This window comes from Vanrija pseudolonga, chromosome 5 (genome assembly GCF_020906515.1).
Source record: "Vanrija pseudolonga chromosome 5, complete sequence".
Classification (NCBI taxonomy): Eukaryota; Fungi; Basidiomycota; class Tremellomycetes; order Trichosporonales; family Trichosporonaceae; genus Vanrija; species Vanrija pseudolonga.
In genome coordinates this window covers 2,543,279-2,565,793 of record NC_085853.1, presented here as the reverse complement: position 1 = coordinate 2,565,793, position 22,515 = coordinate 2,543,279, and the positions used below count along the sequence as shown (strand labels likewise).

Here is a 22,515-nt window from a genome sequence, read left to right as displayed (position 1 = left end):
AATCCACAAGAGACCAGGAGGGCATTGCCAACTTGAATGCTGGCTGTCTGCTTGCCAGGCAGGCATGCACATCGGGGCCCACCCGACCTGTGCATTGCCTCTGCCCAGACTCGCCGTTGGCGTTTGCAACCGGCTCTTGCTGCCCACTGCTGCCTGCCAGCACACACACACAACCGCACGCGCACCGTGGACACGACTGTCTCGCCAGGATCGGACATGGCCGCGCATGCGGTCCCCCGCCGTGTCAGACACCTCGGGACGGCTACGGGTGCGCAGCCAGCTGAAGCAGCAGGATCTCACTCAACCGCTGGCGTGACTAGTCCAGGCCACGCACAACGTCGTTGGCAAACCCAAGGCCTTGGTGGTCACGTCTTGCAGCTTGGCCTGACCATGGCCTCCACATGAGCAGCCGTCTCTATAAACAGCAGCATCGTGCCGCCGTGTCAGCTGGCCCCCCATCACCACCACCACCACTGACCAACTCACTATCACCATGGCCCCTGTTGCTGTCGCTACCACCCCCACGGCCACCCCCGTCGACGTCATCAAGGCCGGCGTCGGCGCGCTCAACCTCGGCGTCGAGGCCGCCGACCTGAGCGTGTACGGCCAGTTCAACAACACGCCCGCTACCGGCACCGAGTTCCGCGTCGCGCCGACCAAGGGCGACACCCGCCCAGCCCTCACCATCAAGGAGGTGCTCGCCGACGACGCCAAGCTCAAGGCGCTCGGCCGCCTCGTGTCGGAGCGCGGCGTCGTCTTCTTCCGCGAGGCCGAGATCACGCCCGACGAGCAAAAGGTCCTCGTCGACAAGCTCGGCAAGTTTGGCGGCAAGCCCGCCGACTCGACCCTCCACATCCACCCCCTTACCCTGCCTGGATCGCAGCACGGCGACGAGATCTCGGTCATCTCCAACCAGTTTGTGTTTGACGGCAAGTTCAAGCTCGACGAGAAGACGCCCCTCAAGCGCGTGCGTGGGGCGCAGCAGTGGGTGAGTAGACTTGCGTGTAGTGTCGTGGTTGGGCACTGGCTGACGTAGCGCAGCACTCGGACATCACCTTCGAGAACGTGCCGTCCGACTACGCGTCGCTCGTTATCCGCACCCTCCCCCAGGTCGGCGGCGACACGCTCTGGGCGTCAGCCTACGAGGCGTACGACCGCCTGTCTGCCCCGACGCAGAAGTACCTCGAGGGCCTGACTGCCGTGCACAAGGGGCAGGTGTTCCTCGACCTCGCGTCCAAGCTCAAGGTCGAGGTGCGCGAGCACCGCGGCTCGCCGCAGAACATCGGGCAGGACCTCGAGACTATCCACCCCGTGGTGCGCACCAACCCCGTCACGGGATGGAAGGGGCTGTTCGTCAACCGCGGCTTCACAAAGCGCATCGTCGAGCTCTCGCCGTCCGAGTCGGACGCCATCCTCGAGTTCCTGTTTGACCACGTCGCGGCCAACCACGACATCCAGGTCCGCTTCCGCTGGGAGGAGAACTCGCTCGCCATCTGGGACAACCGCTCGTCGTTCCACGCCGCCACGCAGGACGTCGACGGCGTCACGCGCGAGGGCACCCGCTCCGTGTCGATTGGCGAGCGCCCCTACTTTGACCCCGCGAGCAAGAGCCGCCGTGCCGACCTCGGTGCGAGGGCTCTTGCGTGAGCGTGAGGTCGAGTGGTGCAGTGTCGGAGCAAGCACATGGATTAGAACTTCCATGTGCGAGCACGTTGTAAAGCATAGTGAATGTTACAAATACTAGCCATTGTGGAAGGTCATCGACGTTGGAGCCAGCCAGCTTCGACTGACGTACTTGCTCGTGGAGGACATGTTGTTCCCAAGATACCGCATCCCGGTGGTGCGCTGTAGTGTCTCGCTTGGAACATGCACGGCAGATAACGCATAGCGACCAGTAACCCAGATCCACGGAATCGCATACATCACATGCCCCTCCCCGACCCACTATGAGGCAAAGCATGTCCCATGTCGCCTGTGGATGACGCGTAGCCGCGGCGACTTTGTGTGCAAGAACTGCACCAGAGCGAGAGGCCGCACCACGTCGCGTGACTCGCCCAGTCAAGCTGACACGGCGCTGAATGCCCGTCGAAGCGGTGTCCAAATGGCCGTGTATGATGTCAAGGGTGGTGCCATGGTGCGCTGGCTTACGACGATTAGCAGCTAGTGGCCCAAAAGTGATCTTTGCATCCGAGTAGTATGCATGAGCTAGCGTCAATAGTGCGATTGCATCTGCCAGGGGGTGAGTAGCAAGACGCCTCGTACATGACTCTGTGCGCCTCGTACGCCTCTTACGCCTCTCGAGATTGTCGTCTGCATTCCGGTCAGGTCTGCGTCCGAACTGACAGCTCTCGACGTACAGGGGGATCAGCACAGCGGCCTTAGAGCGGCTCAACTTCCCGACGGCGGCGATGATGCCAAGACGGCGTGATCGACCATCCGACCCACTTCTTCCCCTTTCACGTGCCACTTGGCGCCCCGCCTCACTCACAGTCACACCCTCTGACGCACGCATGCATTCCGTTGCAGACTCAGCTGGGTATAGCCTAATGTAAGCTAGGTAGGTGGGTAGGGGGACAGGAGGGCAAGCGGGGTGGAAGGGTGGAGGGGTGGAGCAGAGCAGAGCACGGCCAACCCAACAACCCCCGACGGGGGGCGACGCTGGGGACCGCGGCGCCGCCGAACAAACATGGCTCTGCCTCTCGGCCGTCCCGCTGCATCGCTCGCCTCGCCGGGCTTGCGGGTCGGGCGAAACCCGCCCGTGTGCCCGTCAACGAGCGTCGCACGTAATGAATGTCGCGCACGCCCGGCTGTACACGGTTGTAGGTTGTTGTTGATCCGATGCCCCTCTGGCTCGCTGCCTCGCCTGGCCCGACGCGGCGGCACACACGCGTACATGTATGCTTCTGCCTTTTTTTTTCTCACTGCATTCGCCTCGCCTCGTTGGAATGGCTTGCGCAAGGCTTGCGGGCGCCTGTCCCCGTCGTTGTCGTCGCTTGGACCCGGGGTCGTAGACTAGATAGCTCGCCGTCGATACTTGTCCTGAGCGGAGAGCGGCCATGGACGGCCATTGTTCGGAAACACTCTCCAATTCGCCCCTGCCAGCAGCACCAGCAGCAGCGCCAACTCAACGGCGGCGGCGACATTGCACCAAACGAAGACACGACAGCATCGATTTGGCAGCAGAAGCAGCGGTCTGCTACTGTGGGGACAAGCCCGTCGACTGCCTCTGCATCGTCCTCCCCCTGTCGGCAGTGACAACAACAACCGCACCCCTCGAGTGGTCGATGGAGCTGGAAGACGGCGCCGCCTCGTCGCTGTCACTCATTACCGAATCGCATGTCCACACACCCCCTCATCTTGACATGGCCGCCGGCGGAGGAGCATGGCCCTACGCTCCTGGGACCAGCCGGGCGAGCGCCAGCATTCCCAGCACGAGCTCGGCCCGTTCGGCCCGCTCAGCACACGACACGGACGAACAGCAGCAGCTCGCGGTCAGTGGCGGCGGCACGAGCGCGAGCACGCAGAGCGCCGGGGTGAGTGGGCGAGTGACCGAGCGAGCCAGCGAGCGACCAAGAAAGCGAGCTTGCTGTGCCGCTTGTACCCACTGCCTGCACAGCAGCAGACGCTCACACCCACGCAGTCACCCCACGTCCACCACGACCTAGAAGAAATTGTTGGCGCGCTGCACGCGTTACAAGGCAACGACGACAAGTGCGTCTGGCCACTGCACCCTCTAACCGTCAGATACATCATCTCGGTGATTCGTGCTCACGTAGACGAGCTCTTCACAATATCCACCGATCCGGGCGTCATCTCGGACCGGCTGGCTGTGCTTGAGCGGCAAGTGCTCTACTCTCCCGAAGTAAGTGGTACAAACGACTTTTTTTTCTTCTCGACTCACGCCCAGATGTCGGCCAACCTCGCGCCGCTCTTCGCAGCCGTGCGGCAGGAACACTCCCTACCGGCGTCCCCCCTCTTCCCAGATGAAGAGGTCACGCCGTCCCCGACGCATGCAGCGCTGCCAGAGCCGTACAGCCGCTCGTCAAGCGCCCCAGTCGAGAGCCACCACCACCACTACCACCAGCCGCCGCACGCGACCATGGGCCCGCCGTCGAGACCGCACACGCAGCCGCGGCGCCGACAAACAGACATCATGCCGAGCCACTGGACGTTCCCGCCACAGGCACCGCACCCCACCAAGCGGCCTCGGTCGACCGCAGCAGAGCACAGAGGGGAGGGGTATTTCCCGTATCCGCCGACCTCGGCCCGCCGCCCGCGGCTGAGTCTTCAGACCGAGGGGGAGATGTCGCGAACGTTCCCGCCCGCGAGCGGGCGCGTGTTCGGCCTCGGCATCCCCCCAGCGAGCACGACCTCGCCGACGGAGATGAACGAGCGGCTCCAGGTAATCGAGGACGCGTTCCGCAGGAGCAGGGGAGACGATGTCGAGATGCTCGACGATGCCGGGCCAGTAACGGACACTGGGTCGAGGGAGGGAGGAAGAGAGCAAAGCTATGGCGGGGGTGGGGGCGAGACGAGCTATGGACAAGGACAATGAGAGCAGCATGCTTTGGGTATCATCATCAGGTATGTATATTTTGCATCGTTGCGAGTGGTTGTTGGCGGTTTGTGGCGCCGTCGACGGCTTGCGCCACCGCCATCAATCAAGAGGTCGCCGGGGCGAGTCTGCTGGCTTTGCCCTCCTCTCCGCCGGCCACTGTCTGATGCATCCGACAACAAGAGGCGCGAGGCGCACCGAGATTAACGCCATGAGGATTTTCTCGGCAATCAGAGTGATCGACCAGGCGGCGAGCGCCGGTGACGAGGGTGGACCCGCCGACCGCAGGCTGACGACACTTCGACTTGTCGCCAACGCCAACGACGACCTGACTCACCTAAACTGTCACCCCAACCACAAGGGTCAACTTGAGAAGACGAAGATACGCGCAGTTTATTCTCGTCACGCAGAGATCCACAATGAGCAGAGAACTTTGGGCTAGGGCACAGGTCCGGCTGCCCCCGAGCGCAACACGGTCCCACCCCGGCCGGCCGACGGCCACTCTGTCAAACTGCAAATCCACGCTGACATCAACCGCAACCCCAACCTTCAACTTGAACTCATGCTACTCGACATGATCTTTATTTCTGACGGCAGCGGGCGCCGATGGGAGGCAGGTCAGAGTCGGTCGGACATGACGACCTGCCCCAGTGGTCCTGCGCGCAAAGGCTCGATCGATCCGCACGCGCCACTCGACAATGCTTCTTCCCCACCAGAAGGGTGTCTAGCCCGACGCACCGCAGCACAAGAGTACCCCGAACCGACGCCCGATGGACAACAACCATAGCCGGAATGACATGCACGAGCTGTCTTAAGCCCGCCGCGCAGCGCAGACGACATCCCCCATCAACGCAATGCCAACGCCCACCGGCCTGCCCTTTGTCGACTCGTGTGCGTCCGCAGACCCGTTCAACACACCGCACTTTACGGGCGGGTACGACCCCCACCCGACGGTATTTGGGGCGTGGTGGCGGGGTGCGTGGCGCCGTCGTGGAGGGTCGTCGACGTGTAAGCTGACCACCTTCAGCCGCCACGGCGCATCCGGCGCCTGTGCCGCGTCCTCCGCGCCGCCGATTCCGCCTGCGCTTCCTCTTTCGCCGGCGTCGGGATTGAGAGGTGCGGTACGGCGCGGCGCGGCGCAGATCACTCCACAACGACGGCCTGCACACCCTCTACTCTCTCCGGCTCAGCCTCGACAGTTACTGGCTCGCTCCCTCACGCCACGCTGTCGTGGACGCCTCGCTCGCACAGTCGCGATCGCCACGACTGATCACGATCGATGGTCGCTGTGCGCGATTTTGCGTCGCACCCCACGACATCCATGTCGCGAGATGCTACGCCCGACGCCACGCGCATCGCGCACAGCGTGGAGCGAGAAGCTCTCGCCCCGGCATGTGTGCTTCACTCAGCGCAGTTTAACGCAGCTCGAGCCCTCGCGCCGGCGCGTATATCACGCCCGCGCCCGTCGACTATCCTGCCTCGTATCCCCCTCCTCCCACCTCACCGCCTCCTCTCTCGACAGCAGCACCGACACCCCCCCCCCCCCCCCGGCAGCCGCCGACACGCCGCCGCCGCCGCCATGACGTCCCTCTGGCACATCTTCCTCGCCTACCTCCCGTGCACCCGGCCGCCAACGTACCCGCAAACCGGCCCAGACGGGGAGGAGCTTCCCCCCATGCCGCGGCGCCAACGCGCCGCGCAGCACCGCGACTTTCTGCGCGCGAAGCGGTTCGGCAGGAAGTGGTCAGAGCATCAGGCCAAGGCGACTGGCGCCGCCTCGGCGCCAGACACCCCGACGTTACCATGAGCTCGGGACAGGCCGCTCGCGCTTGCCTAGTCGTACCACGCACGAAGCAGCAGCACCGCACGCGCCGCCCCTGCCCAGCCCCAACGATGTACCCCCCACCCCTGTAGCCATGCACATATACTCCCTTGCCCCGCCTTCTCGCCACCAAACCATGCCCCCCGCCTGGCTGCGCAACATCCTCAACCCAGCATGCGCGAGCACGTCACCGTTCGACCCGCCGCCGACGCCGCGACGCAGCGGGCTGTGGGCGCGCTGGAGGGAGCAGCGCCGGGCGGAAGCCGTGGCCGAGGCGGCTGCTGCTGCTGAGCATAACGCAGCCCACGGCCACGAGCCAGACGAGCATGACCCGCCCGCTGCGCCGGGGCGGCAGCGCTTCGCCGTGGTATGACGTGACACAGACGCAAGGCGAGGACACTGGAAGGAGATCAGTCTGCGCTGCTCTGTTAGAGACCATGTTAGCCCTTGTCGCCATCACTCATCGCTGCATCAAGTCAAGTCAAGCTGGCTGTCGTGTATGTCCGTCTGTCCGTCGTTGCTTCCTTCTCAGTGCTGGCTGAACGCGGGCGGCAGGCCCGAGCCGAGGCGGTACGTATCCCGCACATGGCGGAAGACGCCTGCGTTGGAATAGTCTGGGAGCTGGGGCGGGGCGTCAGTGTCGCGGTCACCTCACTCGTCCTCCTCCGTCCGTCGGCCTTCGTCCTCGCCCTCGCCCTCGTCCCCCGCCAGCCCTTCGGGCTGTCGTGCCCACTCACCCTCCGCTCCAGCTCGTCCAGCTCCCCCTCGACGCTCTTCTCGTCCGTGCCCGTCTCGAGCAGCTGGCGCACAAAAGCCTGCAGCACCGCGCTCGCGTAGTTGGGGTCGTACTGCTGCGTGTTGGGCGAGAGGGCGCGCTCGACGTCGGACGCGTTGTTGATGGTCGGGAGCTGCGGCGGGGCGGGCTTGGGGCCGGTCTGTGTCGCCGAGCACGCCGAGCGGAGCGAGGTGTGCGAGGTGGGTCGGGTCGGTAGCGAGACGAGGAGAGTTCGTTCGAGGCCGAGAGATGTGTGTGATCCGAGGAGACGAAGGGAGAGGAGACGGCGTCAGTGTCGATTCTTTCGCTCATTGCTCAAGCAGGCAAGTCTGGCGCGCTCGGCGCTCGTCGCCTGTGGCGCCGAGCCCGTCTACGCTCCCACTCACCCCACCAGGCCCCTGCTGCGCCTGAGCAGCCTGCCACGCCTGCTGCGTCTGGCGGTGCTCCGTCCCACTGCCCGACTCGGCGGCGTCGTACACCCGCCTGCCCAGCCCTGAGGCGGTGGTGCCGCTTGCGAGGGCCTTGAAGAAGCCGCCGACCGAGCCGCCCTTACGGTCGTCCTTGAACCTGTCGTGGATGGACATTGTGTGTGTGATTGTGAAGGGGTATGTGTGATTGAGAAAGCAAGACTTGTTGTGGGGCTGTGACGTGCCGAACAAAGTAAGGTTGGCTTGGCATAAACAGGGTTTGGGTCGAGTGGCGGGTGGGCCAGTAAGCGAGAGCTACAGGGGGCTACTTATAACAACGAGGCCTGAGGTCGACTGCAACAGTAGTACTCGTACATCTCTCTGCTATGGAATGGATATGAGGGGGATGATGGGGGTGGGGTAGTGGTACATAGTGTAGAGGTGTGCGTTGGGATGTGGTTGGAGCGGTGGGTAACTAAGGGAGGGGGGGAGGGGGTCATTGTCCGGGATAGGGCTCTGAGAGCAGTGTCCTTGTTGTACAGCGGCGTCTGGCGCCTGTAGCAGGGGGGTTATGGATATCCGACTCGAGCGAGCTCATACACAGCCTACACCTCGTGGACTGTCTTCTCTGCAGCAGGCGTGGCCTCGGGGCTCGAGTCCGCCCACTCCGTGCTCGGCGCGGATACGGCGCGCCGCTGAGTCGGGCGGAGGAGACTGAGCTCGTACTCCATATCCGCCAGGCGGCGCTCGAGGTCCCGGCGCGCGTCTTCAGCGCGGCGACGCCCCTGTTCCGCCTCCTCGAGGTGGCGGCTGAGGTCGCGCTCTCTTGCCGCGAGTGCGGCCTCGCGGCGCGCAGCCTCGGCTTCACGGCTCGCGGCCTCGGCCTCGCGTTTGGCAATCTCGCCCTCGCGCCGCGCCGCCTCGCCGTCCCGACGCGCGCGCTCCGCCTGGGCACGGACGACTTCGGCCTGCACGAGGCGCGCTTCGAGGTCGTTCGGGGACGTGGGCGACTGCGAAGTCTGGCCGGGGCGCACCATGGGCGGATGGAACAGGCTCTGCACTGCGATCGTCGTCTGGATCGGGCCGGACGAGTTACGCTGCACGCCTGGCCGGACGGGCGGGCTGCCCGGCCGGTTGGGCGGCGGCGCGAGGTTGGGCGGCGAGCCAGGACGCGACGTTGGCGGCGAGGCGGTCACTGCCGGCGGGAGCGCCGCAAACGGGGGCACGGGGGAGGGCAGCGGCGAGCCGCCCGTGATCGTGATGCCTGGCGAGACGGGGGACACGGGCGTGTCGCGCCCCGCGTCCTCGTAGCGAGGGGGCATGTCGAAGTCGTCCGAGCTTTCCGTGTCGGCGCGGTGCACGCCGGGACGCGACAGCAGCGCGGGGTGCACGTTGGGCGACGTCGGCACGCGCGACGTGCTTGCGCCCGGCGACGTCGAGCGGCCCGCAGGCGAGCGCGAGCGCCCGGGCGAGGTAGCGCGCTCCGGCGCGGGCGTGCACGCCGGCAGGCCAAACTCGTTGCGCACGCTCCGGAACACCGACTTGTACTGCGGCACCTGGGCGTCAGCGCGGGTCATCCACTCCTCCACCCACCTTGTGCTCGATCGCGTCGAGCTTGGGTGCGATGTCGCCCTTGCCCTTCTTGCGGGACAGCTTGGCCTGAACGTAGCCGCGAACGACGGTCTCGGCGTATCTGTAGGGCGGGTCTGTCAGCACGCGACCTCCCCAATTTGCGCTGTTACTCACTGCCGGTCCGAGTGGCTCCTGCCCGGGTCCATCAGCGCAGCAAGCACACCCGACGCGCTCGTGATCGCGCGCACAGGTGCGGGCGGGGCGCGCGGGCTGCGCGGGCTCTGGATGCGCGGGCTTGTCGTCGTCGGCGGGGTGCTGGTGGTGGTGGTTGACGGCGCGCCGCTCGAGCCGGTCGACACGAGCGGCGGGCGCCCGACGCGCTGCATGCCCGGCAGGCGGGACAGCAGCGGCGACGTGCCGATGATCTCGGCGGCGTGGTTCGTGATGCCGCTCGAGATGCCGCCCACGAAGGAGGGGGACGCGGGCGGCGGCGCGGCTTGGACGGGGCTTTGCGGGGACGACATGGCAGGAGGCGAGGGGGGCGGGTTGTTGTTGTCGTCGTGAGGGCCGAGATCGGTGTGAAAATGTGCAGTTGTGTTGGGTGGAGCGGCGCTGCGCCGACGTCTATGCGACCTCGCGATGAGACGCCCGCCGAGGGATGGCTGTTACAATGTACAGATGAGAGGAAGAAAGAGTAAGCACGACTATGGATACACACACGGGTTACAGCGACCGACGCGATGGCGGGAAGAGGACGAGGAGGTTTGAAAGACTCGGGTCCCCTCCATCGGCACGACATGCAGCAGAAATGGCCGGGTCGAGACCTCCAGGGATGGCAGGCCGACTGCCTCCCCTCTGCCCTCATGCTTGCCCACGTGAAATTAAGGCTCGACTCGGCTCAGCTCATGCATCACTACAAGGGGGAGCCGTGGGCGGAATGAAGGTGCCTGAGGTGAGTGAGTGGTTGGTGGGTGTCGCCGACGAGCCTCGATGCTGCGATGGATGGCTCTCGACGCCGATGCTCGTTGTCATATCTCGGTGTCTCGGGCTCAATACATGATCGTCGTGGACGTGCACGATGCGATGGGCGTGGCGTGGTGGTCGCCGATGCTCCTTGCCGCGGTTGAGAGCTGTGCCGACGCCACCAGGATCGCCGAAGGCGGCGACGACCCGACACCGCTGCGCTTACTGCCAGCAACAAGCTGGCAGTAATGAATTGTACCTGTACACGCAAGCTTGCCCTCCCGAGCGAGCTCGGCGCAGGTCCCCGGCGAGCAATGGTGTGCGTGCATCGTACAGGCAGAACAAGGTCCCTCATTCCGGGGTGGGGAGTGGTCAGTCGGGTTTGCTCGGCGACAAGCCCGCAGCAGAAGGGGGTGTTTCATGACATCGGTGGCACCTCGTCAGTCAGTGGCAACAGGTCCACCGTTCACACTCGCCTCCTCAGTCGCAGTGAGCAGGCAAACATCACATCAAGCTATAAGGCGGCAGCGTCTCCCTCGACTCGCTCCTCAACTTCGCCCCGCCCCCGAGTCCCACCCCGCCGAACCTAAATTCGGCGACAGCAGCGGCATGCCCCGCGCGCTGGATCTGCACGAGCTCGGCGTCGACCTGCGCGTCGCTCACTCCCCGGGCCCGGAGGGAGAGCACGAGCGCAGAGAGCACGGCTTGGGTGTATGCTTGCCCTCCGCGGCCGCGGTCCGAGAGGGCAGTGAGCGCGCGTTCGGTGCTGGTGATTGCTCCGACCTGGCGCTGCGTCAGTGGCGGGGGACGGGGTGGGTTGACTTGGACTCACGGCTGCGTTGGGGGATTTGGATCGCAAGGGCATTGTGTTGACGTTGCTGGTGCTTGTTGATACCATGTCACGACGCGTTCTCGGCGCGCTTTATACCCCGCCGTCGCAGCCAATGCGACGGATCCCAGCCGGCAGCTGACAACAGCGTCGGCACGCGCGCCCCATGCAGGGAGCGCCTACCTCACCGTGACGCCCACCACTGCGCATGATGCACAACAAAGCACATGACATGGTGCAACGAGCTGAGCAGCACACCAAACAGCAGAGTACCCTCCCGGTAGCTGACTAGACTGAAGCTGGACTGGAAATCACACCACCACCACCACCACAATCAGCGGACGTGGGCCGACAATCAGCAGTGATAACACACGATCGGGTCGGGCCAGCCCCGACACACGTCACCGCGAGGCCATGGCGATAACGTGCTGCCTAGGCAGTGGCGACCGTGGCGCGGGCTGGGGCGATATCGTGATGCATGCGGGGTCCTAGCGAACAAGACAAGACACATTGCTGGATTCCGTGCGCCCATGTGCACGCCGGCTTGCCGGCGCCGTGAAGAGCGACCCGGCGTTTGGTACGCGCGCGTTGCTCTGCCTCGCCCGTTGTCGGTGACGGGACAGCGGCTCAGCGGGCGCGGGGAAGCTCGGCAGCATGCAGCGTGCTTGCGTTCAATGTCATGTCGTGGCTATTCCTGTCACTACGAGCGGAGTCGCCGCTCGCCGGCGTGGCGGCGTGGTTTGTTCACTTGTCATTTTGCAGGCAGCTCGAAGTCGAGTCCTAGTCCCAGTCCACCGCCCGCCACTCCCTCGCCACTACCGCGCTGCGACGCATGTACGACAATTATATACATCTCTATAGGCAAATTTACGTGGTCTGCGGTGCTGGTGCTGCGCGGCGTGTCGGAGCGAGCTCGGCTCGGCGTCGGCACCGTGGTCGGCTGGGAGGGTCCGTGACGTCGCCGAGTTCGAAAGCAATGAAATGAACATCTTGGGTCGTCGCCACAGCCGCACGACGCCTAGTCCTCCTCGCTCGAGTCGAACGAGAGCTCGACCCACTCCTGCCGCGCCGTCTCGTGCTCCGTCGCCCCGCCGACATAGCTCACATATGCCAGCTCCGGCGCGGCGATGCCCATGACCTGGCGTTTCTTCGTGGTGCAGACTGCCGTCCAGGCGGGGAGGTGGAGCTCGGCGCGGACGGCGGCGAAGGCTGGCTTGTGGGACGGACAGGTGCGCGGCTCCAGCACGTCGAGCTTGTGTGTGAGTTGTGCGAGCGTCGAGGGCCGACGGCGGCGGAGCTTGTGTTCTGCGTACGCGCGGATGATGGCTGCTGCGTCCGAGGTGCTGAGGGCGTGTTTCGGGTTGAGGGCGGCGAGCAGGCCCGCGGCGTTCTTTGGTGCTGGCAATGAGTTTGCGGCTGGCATTGTGCGGGTCGAGTGGCGAGCGGCGTCGTTGCTGGATGCAGCCTGCTGCCTCGAGGCATCGCACTGTTATATACCAGCCTCAGGCTCGTGATGCACCACACGACGTCCACAGCCACCGCAGCGGACGGCAGCGACGCATCGTTGACTCACCCAAGCACGCCGACTCGCACCCCACCGCGATACGTCGCGTCGCGCGTCCCCGCCTCTGGCATGACTCAGCATGTCATGCCTGCCTTGGAGCGACTCGGATGTGGGAGCCGGCCGTGGTTTTTCTCTTAGCCTCTCGCTCCGAGATGAGCTGAGTCGATTGCCCCGCGGGGGTGGCGCGTGGGCAATGTGACCTGCCTTGACATGTCTGTCGGACGCGGCAGCGTTGCTTACGCTGCTGCTGCGCTCGATGCACTCGCTCAACTCGGTACTCGCTTGGCATGACACATGCTCCGCGACTGACGCGGCGAGCGGCATAGATAGAGTCCAGTCATCAGTGAGCTGCCGGACCCGGAGGTCGGCACTACGCGTGTCGCGCCTTCGCACCTGGCCGATTCGGGCGCAGCTTCGGCTTGCCGTGCCGCCGTGCGGGTCCTCGTCACACCGTCAACCATTCCTGATCTGATCTGATCCGCTCTGCGCGTCACGCGTCGCGTCGACATCGCGCGCATCATCACATTGCAGCGCATGGACGCCCTGTGGGCAGCGGCGATTATCTGATAACTCGCCCGACCATCCTGAGGATGGATCCTGCGCTCTCCCCCCTTCCCTTCGCCCTGCCCGCGTGCCTGCGCGCAACGACCCGCCCCGCGGCGCCCAGAACGGCACATGAACCATCTCGTCGTCTATATCTAGTGTGACTTCTGTCTCTATATCTGGCGGCGCCAGCCTCGCTTCGCGGGCATCGCTTGCGTCGCGGGGCGCGGGCAACAGGCGAGCCGTCGAGTGCTTGCCGAGGCCTCCTCGCCGTCGTCGCGTGCGTCAAAGTTGCGCACCTCGGCACTCCCCTCTACACCAGCACCCTCGACGGCGGCGCGCCAAACGCAGGCGGCGCGCCCCAGCTCTCCTCCACAACAGCCGGAACCGCGCCCCAGCTCTCCACCTCGGCCCAGAACGCGAGCTCGTCCACCAGCCGGCCGGTCGCGAGCGGATCTGGGTCGTTGGACGAGTAGGCCGGCAGCTCGGGGTCGCGCTCGGACGCGACGCGCACGACCGCGACGGCGGGCTCTAGGCGGCGGCGATGCGAGCGCACGCCCATGCCCTTGAGCACGCGTGATGGGGGGAGCGAGTAGGCTGAGCGGATGGCGAGGAACGTCTCGGCGTATTGTGGGAGCTGGCGGGGTGTCAGCAGGCTGCAGCAAACTGCAGGGGGTGCACGGGGCGCGAACTCACGCAGCGCTCGAGCGACTCAAGCTTGAACACGACGCCCGAGGTGGATTTCTTGCCGAGCTTGTGCTCGACGTAGCTGCACACGACTGCGAGGGCGCGGCTGGGCAGCGTGTCAGTGGAGGAAAGAAAACAAAAGTGACCACCCGCCCGACCCGACTCACCCCAGGTCCTGCCGGCACGCGCGTGTATTCAGCGCCGAGACGACCTCTGGCGCGGTCATCTTCGTGCCCGCGATATCGCGGCACGCTGGCGAGTGTGGGCAGGTGCATTTGCCCATCGTGGTGGCGAGAGAAAGTGTGTTGTGGTGAAGAGAGGTAAGTGGGGCCTTGGCGAGTCAAGGGTCGCTTAGTGGAGCAAGCTGTGGGGCGGCGTTCGTGCCAAGAGATGCACTCAAGTGGGACACGACGACAGTACAACACCAAGTCTCTGCTACACTTGAACAATAAAGTACATGTTGTGTGCATTGTCTCACGGGCGCCGCTCGACAACGCCGCTGCGGCGCTGCTCTACGCCGTGCGGCGCCGTACGCCACCCGGAGCAGCTCTCCGTACCACATGGCTCGGATTCCTAGTGCAACTTTAAAAAGTCGCAGCCACACGGCGGAGCACACCGGGCCGTGTCATGTCACATCACGTCAACGACCCGCCGCCTGCCTGGCGCCAAGCGACGCAAGCCCTCTTGGCCCTCGTCCGCTTCGGAGTCGGACTCGGCGCGAACGTGCAACATGCAGCATGTACACGGCGCCGAGGCGCCCCGCCGCACCGCGGACGGTTCTTCGGGAGGTTTGCCTAGACTCGGTCCCAATCTAAATACTCTATGTAGGGGTGCAGTGCTCGGGGGGCACCGATGCCGAGGGCTCCGAGGCCGCAGGGCACGCCGCATGACTCGGTCCAGTACGCAACACGCGCTCACGACACGAACGCAGGTGGCGCGTCGCGGCCTATAACAGCTGCAGGCGACCAGGAGGGGCACGCTTCTTCCGCCAGCAGGTCCTCGAGCGCGGCCTCGGCAGCGGCCGCGAGCTGCGCGACCGCCGCGACGGACACGGGGTCGGGGTCGACCCGCGCATAGCTTGGCGGGCGTGCTCGCCCCCCATCTCCGCCCTCGTCCGTGCGCACGACGGGGTCCCGGTCGTCCCCTGGCCCGAGGACGCGGCTCGGGCCGAGCGAGTACCGTCTCCTTATGGAGCGGAACGTGACTGCGAACTGGGGCATCTAGGCAGGCGTGAGTGACGATCTCCCAGTGCCAGACTCACTCTCGTTTCTAATGTCTCGAGCTTACGCCCGACGCCGGCCTCGTCCTTGCCCCGGCTGTACTTGTGCTCGACGTACGCGCAGAGCACGGCGGATGCGAATCTGGGTGAAGGGTGTGAGTGGGGGCCTAGATGGAACCGGGTAACACGCCGACTCACTTTGGCGCCGCGGCGGCCAGGCGGCTCCTCAGCGCGCGCTCGACGTCGCCCTGCGTCTCGACTGCGCCGATCTGGCGTGGGTCAGCGCTGTGGACGCGTGTACGTAGTGGACTGCTCACGTTTATGCGCGTGCCGCGGAACTCGATCTGGGTCATCATCTTGGGCGAGAGGGTTCGTTGGGTGGAGGTGTGGGGCTGTGTCGGTGGGGGGTGAAAAGTCGGTTTGGCGGGTAGACGGCGGGGTAGACGGCGCTGTTTGCGCGTTTGGGACAACGACGACGGCGACGGCAGCGACGGCGTGCACGCCTGCAATGTCTCGGCGGTGATGTATGCAACAAGAAGAGAAAACGTGCACAGCAAGCCCCAACAATGCCAAGCGACGTCGTCGTCGTCTCTTCATGCCGCCGCGCATAAATCGGGAACAAGATCACCTCACATCTCGTCAATTGCCGGCGGGCTGCGGCCATTGTCCACTCGACCATCGTAAGTACATTCCGGCTAGGCTGGGTGCCTCGGCACACTGTGCACCGCGCACAGCTTTGGGTGGAGCAGGCAGTCAGCTTCATTACATTTACCAGATTAGCCAGCTCGATACGACGTATTGCTGCCTCTTAATGCGACAAACTGCCGACTGCATGTCCGTACATTGCTCCGTATCGGCCCTGCTACAGCCCCTGCAGTCGGCGACACGCCCGGCGAACCCGGCTCTGCTCGCAGGGCAGCGGGGTCGGGTGGGGGACGCGGCGCTCAGCGGCGCGGGGCACCCAGGGCCGAGGGCCGAGGGGCGGCGGGCGGGGGCCGTGGCGGGTGGCTTGGCGGACTCGATTGGCTGCAGCTGAGGATTGCGACGTGCCCGCTCGAGGAGTGGCATATACATAGATGGTCGCCGTCGCCGCTGAGGGTGGGGCCGGCGTGGGGGTGCGGGTACTGCTGTTGTACGTGCAGGCCTTGTGGCGGCTCCTGCCTATCGCAACCCGCGGCTTCCCTTGCAGGTTGGCTTTCGTCGAGTCCTGCGACTCGTCGCTCTCGCCCGGCCTGCGCTCGCACAGGGAGCTAACGGAGGAGTTGTATCGAGGTAGAGAGAGACGAACCGCATCACGGCCCGAGCACCACAGATAGCGTACTGTAACGTTGCATCTACTCCGGCGGTACGACGCCTACATCCCTCCCTCCCCCTCCCCTACTCATGGTCGACGACTTCGACCCCACCGCCGCTTCTTCTCCTTGGCAGCCATCTCCGCCACGCGGTCCTTTATCATTTCTACCTCTTCACGAAGTTTGGCAAAGCGCGGATCTGAGGCGCGCGCGCCGAGACGCCGCTCCATAGCGCGCTCGCGGATCTCCATGTCCGCGAGACGGGCTTCGACCTCGCGCATGGCCGAGGCGCGGACGAACTCGTCTTCAGCGTGGGCGTGGGCCGAGACACGCGCGGGGACCTGCTGTCCCTCGGCTGTGGGCGCAGGTGGCGTGATCACAATCTGGGGGGCTGTGATGGGTACAGGCGCCGGCGCCGGCTCTGGTGCAGACGGCACATCGTACCCCGGCGCCTTGTCCACGTACGGCGGCGGCGGGGCGGGCACTTTGGCCTGCGCCTCCTCGAGCTCGGCGATCTCGGCCTGCTCCTCCATCCACACCAGTGCGTCGGTGATGGCGGCCGCACGGGCCATCATCTGGCGGGTCAGCTTGGCTATTACGACGTCACCCACCTCGGCCTGCATCGCCTGCAGCGCACGACGGACGGCACGCTCGCCGTGTCCAGCGGCCATGCGGGTCTGGATGAACGTCTTGATGCTGTCGATCTCGCGCCGGGCGTCAAACGCCGCGGCGCGGGACATCTTCTTCACGTCCGCATCGCGGACAGCAAAGGGGGGCACGCGGAACGGGGTAGCGTCCGGTGTAGCTGGGGGCGTCGGCGGGCCCGGTCCCCAGGCCTCGGGGGGCATGTGTCTGTTGAAGCTGGTGGTGTGCTTAGGTGTCGGTGTTGGTGTGTTGGGTGTACTTGCACGCTGTTGCGCGTTGGTTCATTGAGAATGGGGGAGTGGGAAGAGGGAGGACGGGGAGTCGAGTCGAGGAATGAAGGTGGGAGGGGGTCGATGCCCGTCGCCGGCTCTTATTGTTTATACCCCGCGAGGCTGTACCTTCAGCAGCACAGCTTGACCGTTATCGCTCCAAACGTGACGTTTCGCCGTGCTCGTCGGCACCGAACTACGCGCACATACATTTACTTCCATAGCGCACGTTTGATGCGATGCGAGTCATGTTCCGCCCGCACCGACTGGTCGTTGACGTGTGAGACGTGAGCAAGGCTGAGTGGCGAGTCTTGCTTGGCCAGAGAGAGACATCTCCAGACGTCATTGGTTGTTGGTGATCTGCAGGCACCAAAGGCTCCTTACTCTGCTGCCTCCAGCCGCTCCATCTCCTCGGCGAGCGGGCTTGCAATCCCGCCAAGCGCGCTCCAAGTTTCCCACCAGGCAAGGGAGGTAGGTTGACGTTGTCCTATCTCGCATCCGACAGCATCGGGCGGTGAGTGCGGTGAAACGCACCACTTCGAGGCTGTGCCCACCGTCACCTCCAAAGGCACTCACCCTCGACTGACACGGGCACTTTAAGCATACGGCAGCAGATTCTATTCATGATCCGCAGTGCGTTTGGCCCGCACATCGCTGATTGGATCATTTTGTCGCTCATCCTCGTAGCCGATCTAGACGAGACCCGACAAGACGGACATTAGACGTGCCCACAGTCGACTACCCTCATGACGCGTTGCCCCACCTCCACATTGTTGACCACTTGGTTGCCTCTTCCCCTCGCCACTCAGCTCTTTGACACCACCGTCACTTGCGACCATGGCCCCGCGCGACTACAAGTGGGAAGCGGCGTACCGCAAGGAGAAACGTATGGACATGACCAACTTGACGTCCTACCCGTCGCACCCAGGCTACCTCCGTTTCCACCGCTTGCAAGTTACCTTCCCGCGGCGTGACTAACACTCAGCGAGAACCTAGACTTCACCAAGACGTTCATTGACACTTGCCTCGCCGAAGTGCCGGGCGATGGGCTAGCTGACGCCCTTCGCACCGAGGTACGTTACTCCGCCCGGCGCGGCTGACGGCCTGTAGCTCGAGCACCAGATCCGGGTGATACAACAGGTGTTTATCGTGACAGAGGAAGGGTGCAAGTTGAGGTGGAAGCACGAAGGTCCACGTCGTGAGATTTCCGTATACCTACCCCTGAACTCAAGGTGCGCGGGCCGACTGTCGGCGGGGTAGCTTACAGAAGCGACGAGCTCGAGTACCTTGCCCTTGTTCTCGATAATCTTAGGATCGACAAAAACACTCAGTACCCTTATGAGTGGGGCGGTTATGACGTTCACGTACGTTTGGTCGACTTGACAGGGTGCTGAGGGAGACTCCAGGTTTTCAACCATTTGCGAGCTTTGCAGGAGGGCCTGCGATATCTGGAGCAGCAGGTGCTTCTGCGATGAGTCGGTGTTTGGGAGGGCTCCTTCACCTCGTTGTACATGTCCAATGAATTGTAATACATCCTTCCCGTAGCAATAGGGCTCTTTCACATCCAAGTACGTGTATCCTGTAGCCACACCTTCTCGTCGAGCATCTATACCCGGAGCTACTGTCGTCCAAAGCATAGGTCCAGTCCTTGCTCGAGCTCGTCCGCCCGCTCGCGCAGTGCGAACAGCCTCGCCTGGTCGTCTGTCACCCTGGGCCGGCCGGGCGATCTAGCCTTCTGAGCGGCAACTCGCAGCTCAAGTCTTCGCACAAGCTGCTGCGTCTCATCCAGGAGCTGCTGGCGGGCATCGTATGACGGGGGGACAGGCAACGTGATACTGTGTCGTGCGTATCCCCTGTCCGACGCGAGGTCCTCGATCTTGCGCTCCGTTTTGCGCCTGAGACGGTCGAGCTGGAGTCAGCACCGCCTTCCAAACTCGACACCCACCTCGTCCGCAAGCCCCGCGAGGACGGCTCCGTCATTGACGTGGTGCGAGATGAAGGCGTGGATGAACTGCCATTCCACCCTTTCGTTCAGCTGGCTGTGAGGAAGAGCCATGTACCCACGTCTTGGACACCAGGTGCGTCCGTTCGCGGGTGTACGGGTCGCTCCGGGACCCTTTCGACAGCTCGCGGACTTGGGCGAGATACTCGATGGCTGTGAGGTACAGCGCGCGCCAGTTGAGATACTGGGATTAGATCGAGACGTGTCTGCGTACTCTCACCTTGCGATACTTCTCATCCGCCGTCAGTCTGTTCAGTTCCTCGGCCGACTCTTGAGGGAACCACAGTTTGTATCCCGGATGCGTCTCCAGCGTATTGTTGTTGGAGTGATAGGCGTCCCTGGCCCCCCACACTTGTCTAAACTTCTCGTTTCCGCCGAAATCTTCGGGGGGCAGGGGCAGCATGGGAATGTCGTTGTGGTGTGGTTACCGTGCCGTGGATATGTTGCGAGAGTGAGATGGGTGGCGATGATAGCTGCAACAGTAGAGCGGTCTAGCAACAACGTCAACCAACTGTCCGCGGATGCGGGGCCCCCATGACATGGTTGGTTTACCGGTCGAAAGTGGCGGTAATTGATCGTCCAGCTATCCACCGCCCCAGTACCCCTTGCCGATCGATCCATAGGCGTGCGTATGTAAGACGAGGATGCATCCTCCCTGCGGCACCTCTCGAGTGACTGGTACCCTCTCCCAATGACGCAGCATGTCACTTGAAACCGTTGTCGTCCATCCCCTGCCCCTGCCTTATTCGAGTTGAGTTCGTACGGTACCTGTGTCCCTTTTGTTCCCACTCGTAACAGAAACATGCGGGTGTCCAACTAAACACTACAGTGCCAAGTGGGCGTTATGTACAACTTGAATCTGGCTTCTGCATCTCACACTCCATCTCAGCTCCGCGCATGTCCAAGATCGCCTACATCACTGCAGCCCTCGCGGCGGCCAGTGGCGCTGCAGAGGCCACACTGCCTTTCGGGTCACCGCTGTTCTGGCTAGCTGCCTCCGTCTCGTTCTACAGCGCGTACTTCGCCGCGGTGTTTGCTCTATCCCTGTCCGACCAGGACGAAAGACCACCACCTGCAAGACACGAGCAGCTGTCTCTCTTCGACAGGTTCACTTTCCTCGGCGGGCCCTACTGCATGGGGGCATTGTACCTTCGCTATGTCGCGCCATTCGCTGCTGCCCAACACCCTGCCTTCGGGGCCATGTTGGGTTGCACAACCATCGCCATTTTCTACCTGATCGCTGCTTTGGCCACCCTCCGGTTCGTCCACGTCGAATCGATCATCAACATCTATGGCAGCGCGTTTCTAGGCATGGGCCTCTTTCAGACCCTCGCCTTCCTCCAACAGCAATTCGTTCCTTGGTAGGCTCCTGTTGCAACCTTGGCCGTTCCTTGACAACGAGTGCAAACAACACAGCAACTTCCCACGGTGATTGAGCAAAGCAATCAACAACCACCTTCGTCTTTCGCGACTTCATTCCAACTCGGTCGACGAGCAACCGAAATGTCTCTCATACTTCGAACGGGGTTCACATTCTTCTTCATCAGTGGCTCCACGTTCTTGTCCTACGGCGCCCTCAACCTCCAGTCGTTCCCGCAAATCGGGTACTTTTTCACTATCGCCGGGCTTTGTGGACTGCTTGTTGCCGGGACAATTCAGACCGGACGAGCCTTCGCCAACGGACCCCACGAGTTAGCTGCCAAATGGTACATCTACGGCGTTGTGTATGTGGGAGTTACCATGGGCATGCTATGCTACAAAGACGGCAAGTACGCCGACCTGGGCCAATTCGACATCGATTCGCACCTCCTGGACCCATCTCTGGGTTCAAACGCAGTGGACGAGGGCCTGAGAACATTGCTGCGGCATTCATGGCACCTGTAAGCGTACATAGAAGATGCCCAGGCTGATCATCGAGCATCAGTCTAATCAGTTACATACAACAAATGACGAGATACTAGTTCGATGCAGATTCACTCGCCGGCCGTTTCTTCCCGCCTCCAGAACTGCCAGCTCCTTCGGTGCGCCTTCAGCTCTGCTCGCCGTTCAAGAACAGCCAGGCGCGCTTCAGCTTCGGCAACCGCAGCCTGAGAAGCCTTCACCTCCTCCCACGCAGCAAAGTTCGCCCGATTGGAGCGGGCGACATCGGCCTGGAGCTCGGCGATACGGGACGCGAAGGCCTCGTAAGTGATCTGCGTCAGCGCACCAATTCGACTGCTGTCGCCGGCATACGGAGGTGGAGGGTTGGCCAAGGCAGACTCGGCCCCAGGGCTTCGAGTGGCGGGGATATCAGCGGCGGGACTATGAACGGCAGGGGTGTGAACGGCATGAGCCGCCGGCGTTGGATCGGTAGGACGTTGAGCCGGGGCGGTTCGAGCCGGGGGGCTGAGCTCCAGAAGCGGCGTCGCTGCTGTGCGTTGCAGACCGAGGTTGGCGGGCCTCGGCCTGTTCATGATGCTAGGAGTTGGTTGGATAGGGTTCTGCGTCTGATTGATAGTCCGAAGGACTGCAGCTCGAGCCACGGGTCTCGGCCTATCGATGATGCGAGGAGTTGCTGGGATGGGGTTCTGCCTTTGATCGGTAACGATAGTTCGACTGACTTGAGGTGGGCGCTGAACATTCGTTGGAGTAGGTGTTGGGACTGTCACTGCGGCTGTTGACTGAACTGGAGCAGGAGGGGCGAGTACGTGGTCTGCCGATTGCCCGGGGTACTTTGGTGTCCGCAGAACTCCATCAAGCCACGCGATACGGTCTCTCATGACCTGTTGCGTGCGCACCAGCTATCGTTTAGCCCAGGTACAATGCTCTCTCTCACTCACGAGCTCACGGAAACTGATGATGGTTTGGAACGCGCCTGGCTTGCGAAAGGTTTGGTAGATGAAGGCGCAGATCTGATCGTCGGGCGTGTTGGGGAGGAGCGGCCTCCTGTACAGGGTCCATGGGATCTCTCGCTCAAACTCTTTGTCAATGTACTCGATCCCCACTGTTGCCCGGTACAGGTGGTCCAGTACCTGGACGTCAGTCAGTGGGTCCCGAGCTACACGAAGTGGCGACTTACATTCGCGCGGGACCTGTGCACGGTGGTCATTGCCAGCGAGCAGCGCTCGTCGATAGGCACTTCGATGAAGGCCAGGCTCTCCCTACGGACGGTCAGGAGTGCTGGTGTCTTGGGCTCACAAGTAAGCTGTGAATCCGCCGGCCTCGCCACCGACCTTCCGGTTGGTGTGCACCAGGCAGCTGTGATTGGGAAGAAATGTAAGGGGGTCGAATTCGGTCATTGTCGCTTTGGTTTCGGCGATCCGTGCTCGTGATGAACATGGGGGACGGTACGGGTCTGAAGAGTTGGTGTGGACTGACAGCATGGCTATGTG

General features: G+C 63.5%; 12 protein-coding genes across 12 annotated transcripts; 4 read left to right on the top strand and 8 right to left on the bottom strand.

Annotated features, from left to right (window-relative positions):
• Positions 1-493: 493 nt before the first annotated feature.
• Positions 494-1,647, top strand: SPBC460.04c_8 (Putative alpha-ketoglutarate-dependent sulfonate dioxygenase; the record flags this gene model as incomplete). Its single annotated transcript, XM_062774237.1, has 2 exons — positions 494-988; positions 1,042-1,647. The coding sequence occupies 2 exons, from the start codon at positions 494-496 to the stop codon at positions 1,645-1,647; spliced, it is 1,101 nt and encodes a 366-aa protein (XP_062630221.1).
• Positions 1,648-6,134: 4,487 nt separating this feature from the next.
• LOC62_05G007714 (uncharacterized protein) lies at positions 6,135-6,362 on the top strand (the record flags this gene model as incomplete). The annotated part of the gene is made up of 1 exon (XM_062774236.1): positions 6,135-6,362. One exon carries the CDS (start codon positions 6,135-6,137, stop codon positions 6,360-6,362), a length of 228 nt encoding a protein of 75 aa, XP_062630220.1.
• Positions 6,363-6,513: 151 nt separating this feature from the next.
• Positions 6,514-6,750, top strand: LOC62_05G007713 (uncharacterized protein; the record flags this gene model as incomplete). Its single annotated transcript, XM_062774235.1, has 1 exon — positions 6,514-6,750. One exon carries the CDS (start codon positions 6,514-6,516, stop codon positions 6,748-6,750), a length of 237 nt encoding a protein of 78 aa, XP_062630219.1.
• Positions 6,751-6,841: 91 nt separating this feature from the next.
• Positions 6,842-7,844, bottom strand: LOC62_05G007712 (uncharacterized protein). The gene is made up of 3 exons (XM_062774234.1): positions 7,539-7,844; positions 7,115-7,312; positions 6,842-6,998 (listed from the first exon to the last, which is right to left on the bottom strand). Exons 1-3 carry the CDS (start codon positions 7,734-7,736, stop codon positions 6,906-6,908), a joined length of 489 nt encoding a protein of 162 aa, XP_062630218.1. The 5' UTR covers positions 7,737-7,844; the 3' UTR covers positions 6,842-6,905.
• Positions 7,845-7,916: 72 nt separating this feature from the next.
• On the bottom strand, positions 7,917-9,887 carry LOC62_05G007711 (uncharacterized protein). The gene is made up of 3 exons (XM_062774233.1): positions 9,306-9,887; positions 9,153-9,252; positions 7,917-9,115 (listed from the first exon to the last, which is right to left on the bottom strand). Exons 1-3 carry the CDS (start codon positions 9,653-9,655, stop codon positions 8,165-8,167), a joined length of 1,401 nt encoding a protein of 466 aa, XP_062630217.1. The 5' UTR covers positions 9,656-9,887; the 3' UTR covers positions 7,917-8,164.
• Positions 9,888-10,598: 711 nt separating this feature from the next.
• On the bottom strand, positions 10,599-11,117 carry LOC62_05G007710 (uncharacterized protein; the record flags this gene model as incomplete). The annotated part of the gene is made up of 2 exons (XM_062774232.1): positions 10,927-11,117; positions 10,599-10,877 (listed from the first exon to the last, which is right to left on the bottom strand). Exons 1-2 carry the CDS (start codon positions 10,990-10,992, stop codon positions 10,599-10,601), a joined length of 345 nt encoding a protein of 114 aa, XP_062630216.1. The 5' UTR covers positions 10,993-11,117.
• An 824-nt stretch (positions 11,118-11,941) lies between these two features.
• LOC62_05G007709 (uncharacterized protein) lies at positions 11,942-12,652 on the bottom strand (the record flags this gene model as incomplete). The annotated part of the gene is made up of 2 exons (XM_062774231.1): positions 12,497-12,652; positions 11,942-12,377 (listed from the first exon to the last, which is right to left on the bottom strand). Exons 1-2 carry the CDS (start codon positions 12,556-12,558, stop codon positions 11,942-11,944), a joined length of 498 nt encoding a protein of 165 aa, XP_062630215.1. The 5' UTR covers positions 12,559-12,652.
• Positions 12,653-13,159: 507 nt separating this feature from the next.
• LOC62_05G007708 (uncharacterized protein) lies at positions 13,160-15,495 on the bottom strand. Its single transcript, XM_062774230.1, has 6 exons — positions 15,254-15,495; positions 15,135-15,205; positions 14,979-15,078; positions 14,636-14,937; positions 13,727-13,823; positions 13,160-13,667 (listed from the first exon to the last, which is right to left on the bottom strand). Exons 1-6 carry the CDS (start codon positions 15,290-15,292, stop codon positions 13,344-13,346), a joined length of 933 nt encoding a protein of 310 aa, XP_062630214.1. The 5' UTR covers positions 15,293-15,495; the 3' UTR covers positions 13,160-13,343.
• An 822-nt stretch (positions 15,496-16,317) lies between these two features.
• On the bottom strand, positions 16,318-17,349 carry LOC62_05G007707 (uncharacterized protein; the record flags this gene model as incomplete). The annotated part of the gene is made up of 2 exons (XM_062774229.1): positions 16,840-17,349; positions 16,318-16,803 (listed from the first exon to the last, which is right to left on the bottom strand). The coding sequence occupies exons 1-2, from the start codon at positions 17,074-17,076 to the stop codon at positions 16,318-16,320; spliced, it is 723 nt and encodes a 240-aa protein (XP_062630213.1). The 5' UTR covers positions 17,077-17,349.
• A 1,331-nt stretch (positions 17,350-18,680) lies between these two features.
• LOC62_05G007706 (uncharacterized protein) lies at positions 18,681-19,594 on the bottom strand. The gene is made up of 4 exons (XM_062774228.1): positions 19,365-19,594; positions 19,207-19,328; positions 19,088-19,181; positions 18,681-19,051 (listed from the first exon to the last, which is right to left on the bottom strand). Exons 1-4 carry the CDS (start codon positions 19,545-19,547, stop codon positions 18,761-18,763), a joined length of 690 nt encoding a protein of 229 aa, XP_062630212.1. The 5' UTR covers positions 19,548-19,594; the 3' UTR covers positions 18,681-18,760.
• A 447-nt stretch (positions 19,595-20,041) lies between these two features.
• Positions 20,042-21,028, top strand: LOC62_05G007705 (uncharacterized protein; the record flags this gene model as incomplete). Its single annotated transcript, XM_062774227.1, has 2 exons — positions 20,042-20,505; positions 20,692-21,028. 2 exons carry the CDS (start codon positions 20,042-20,044, stop codon positions 21,026-21,028), a joined length of 801 nt encoding a protein of 266 aa, XP_062630211.1.
• An 89-nt stretch (positions 21,029-21,117) lies between these two features.
• LOC62_05G007704 (uncharacterized protein) lies at positions 21,118-22,495 on the bottom strand (the record flags this gene model as incomplete). The annotated part of the gene is made up of 4 exons (XM_062774226.1): positions 22,322-22,495; positions 22,203-22,284; positions 21,964-22,155; positions 21,118-21,906 (listed from the first exon to the last, which is right to left on the bottom strand). The coding sequence occupies exons 1-4, from the start codon at positions 22,420-22,422 to the stop codon at positions 21,118-21,120; spliced, it is 1,164 nt and encodes a 387-aa protein (XP_062630210.1). The 5' UTR covers positions 22,423-22,495.
• Positions 22,496-22,515: the final 20 nt, after the last annotated feature.

Coding starts and splice junctions, on each gene's coding strand:
- LOC62_05G007712 (XM_062774234.1), bottom strand. CDS start 7,736: ATGTCCATCCACGACAGGTTCAAGGACGACCGTAAGGGCGGCTCGGTC. Junction 7,313..7,538: donor CGCAGCAGGGGCCTGGTGGG/GTGAGTGGGAGC, acceptor TCGGCGACACAG/ACCGGCCCCAAGCCCGCCCC. Junction 6,999..7,114: donor TGGACGAGCTGGAGCGGAGG/GTGAGTGGGCAC, acceptor GCCCCGCCCCAG/CTCCCAGACTATTCCAACGC.
- LOC62_05G007708 (XM_062774230.1), bottom strand. CDS start 15,292: ATGATGACCCAGATCGAGTTCCGCGGCACGCGCATAAAC. Junction 15,079..15,134: donor CTGGCCGCCGCGGCGCCAAA/GTGAGTCGGCGT, acceptor CCCTTCACCCAG/ATTCGCATCCGCCGTGCTCT. Junction 14,938..14,978: donor TCGAGACATTAGAAACGAGA/GTGAGTCTGGCA, acceptor ACGCCTGCCTAG/ATGCCCCAGTTCGCAGTCAC.
- LOC62_05G007711 (XM_062774233.1), bottom strand. CDS start 9,655: ATGTCGTCCCCGCAAAGCCCCGTCCAAGCCGCGCCGCCGCCCGCGTCC. Junction 9,253..9,305: donor AGGAGCCACTCGGACCGGCA/GTGAGTAACAGC, acceptor CCCGCCCTACAG/ATACGCCGAGACCGTCGTTC. Junction 9,116..9,152: donor TCGACGCGATCGAGCACAAG/GTGGGTGGAGGA, acceptor GCTGACGCCCAG/GTGCCGCAGTACAAGTCGGT.
- LOC62_05G007706 (XM_062774228.1), bottom strand. CDS start 19,547: ATGCTGCCCCTGCCCCCCGAAGATTTCGGCGGAAACGAGAAGTTTAGA. Junction 19,182..19,206: donor ACGCACCTGGTGTCCAAGAC/GTGGGTACATGG, acceptor TCTTCCTCACAG/CCAGCTGAACGAAAGGGTGG. Junction 19,052..19,087: donor TCGCGGGGCTTGCGGACGAG/GTGGGTGTCGAG, acceptor TGCTGACTCCAG/CTCGACCGTCTCAGGCGCAA.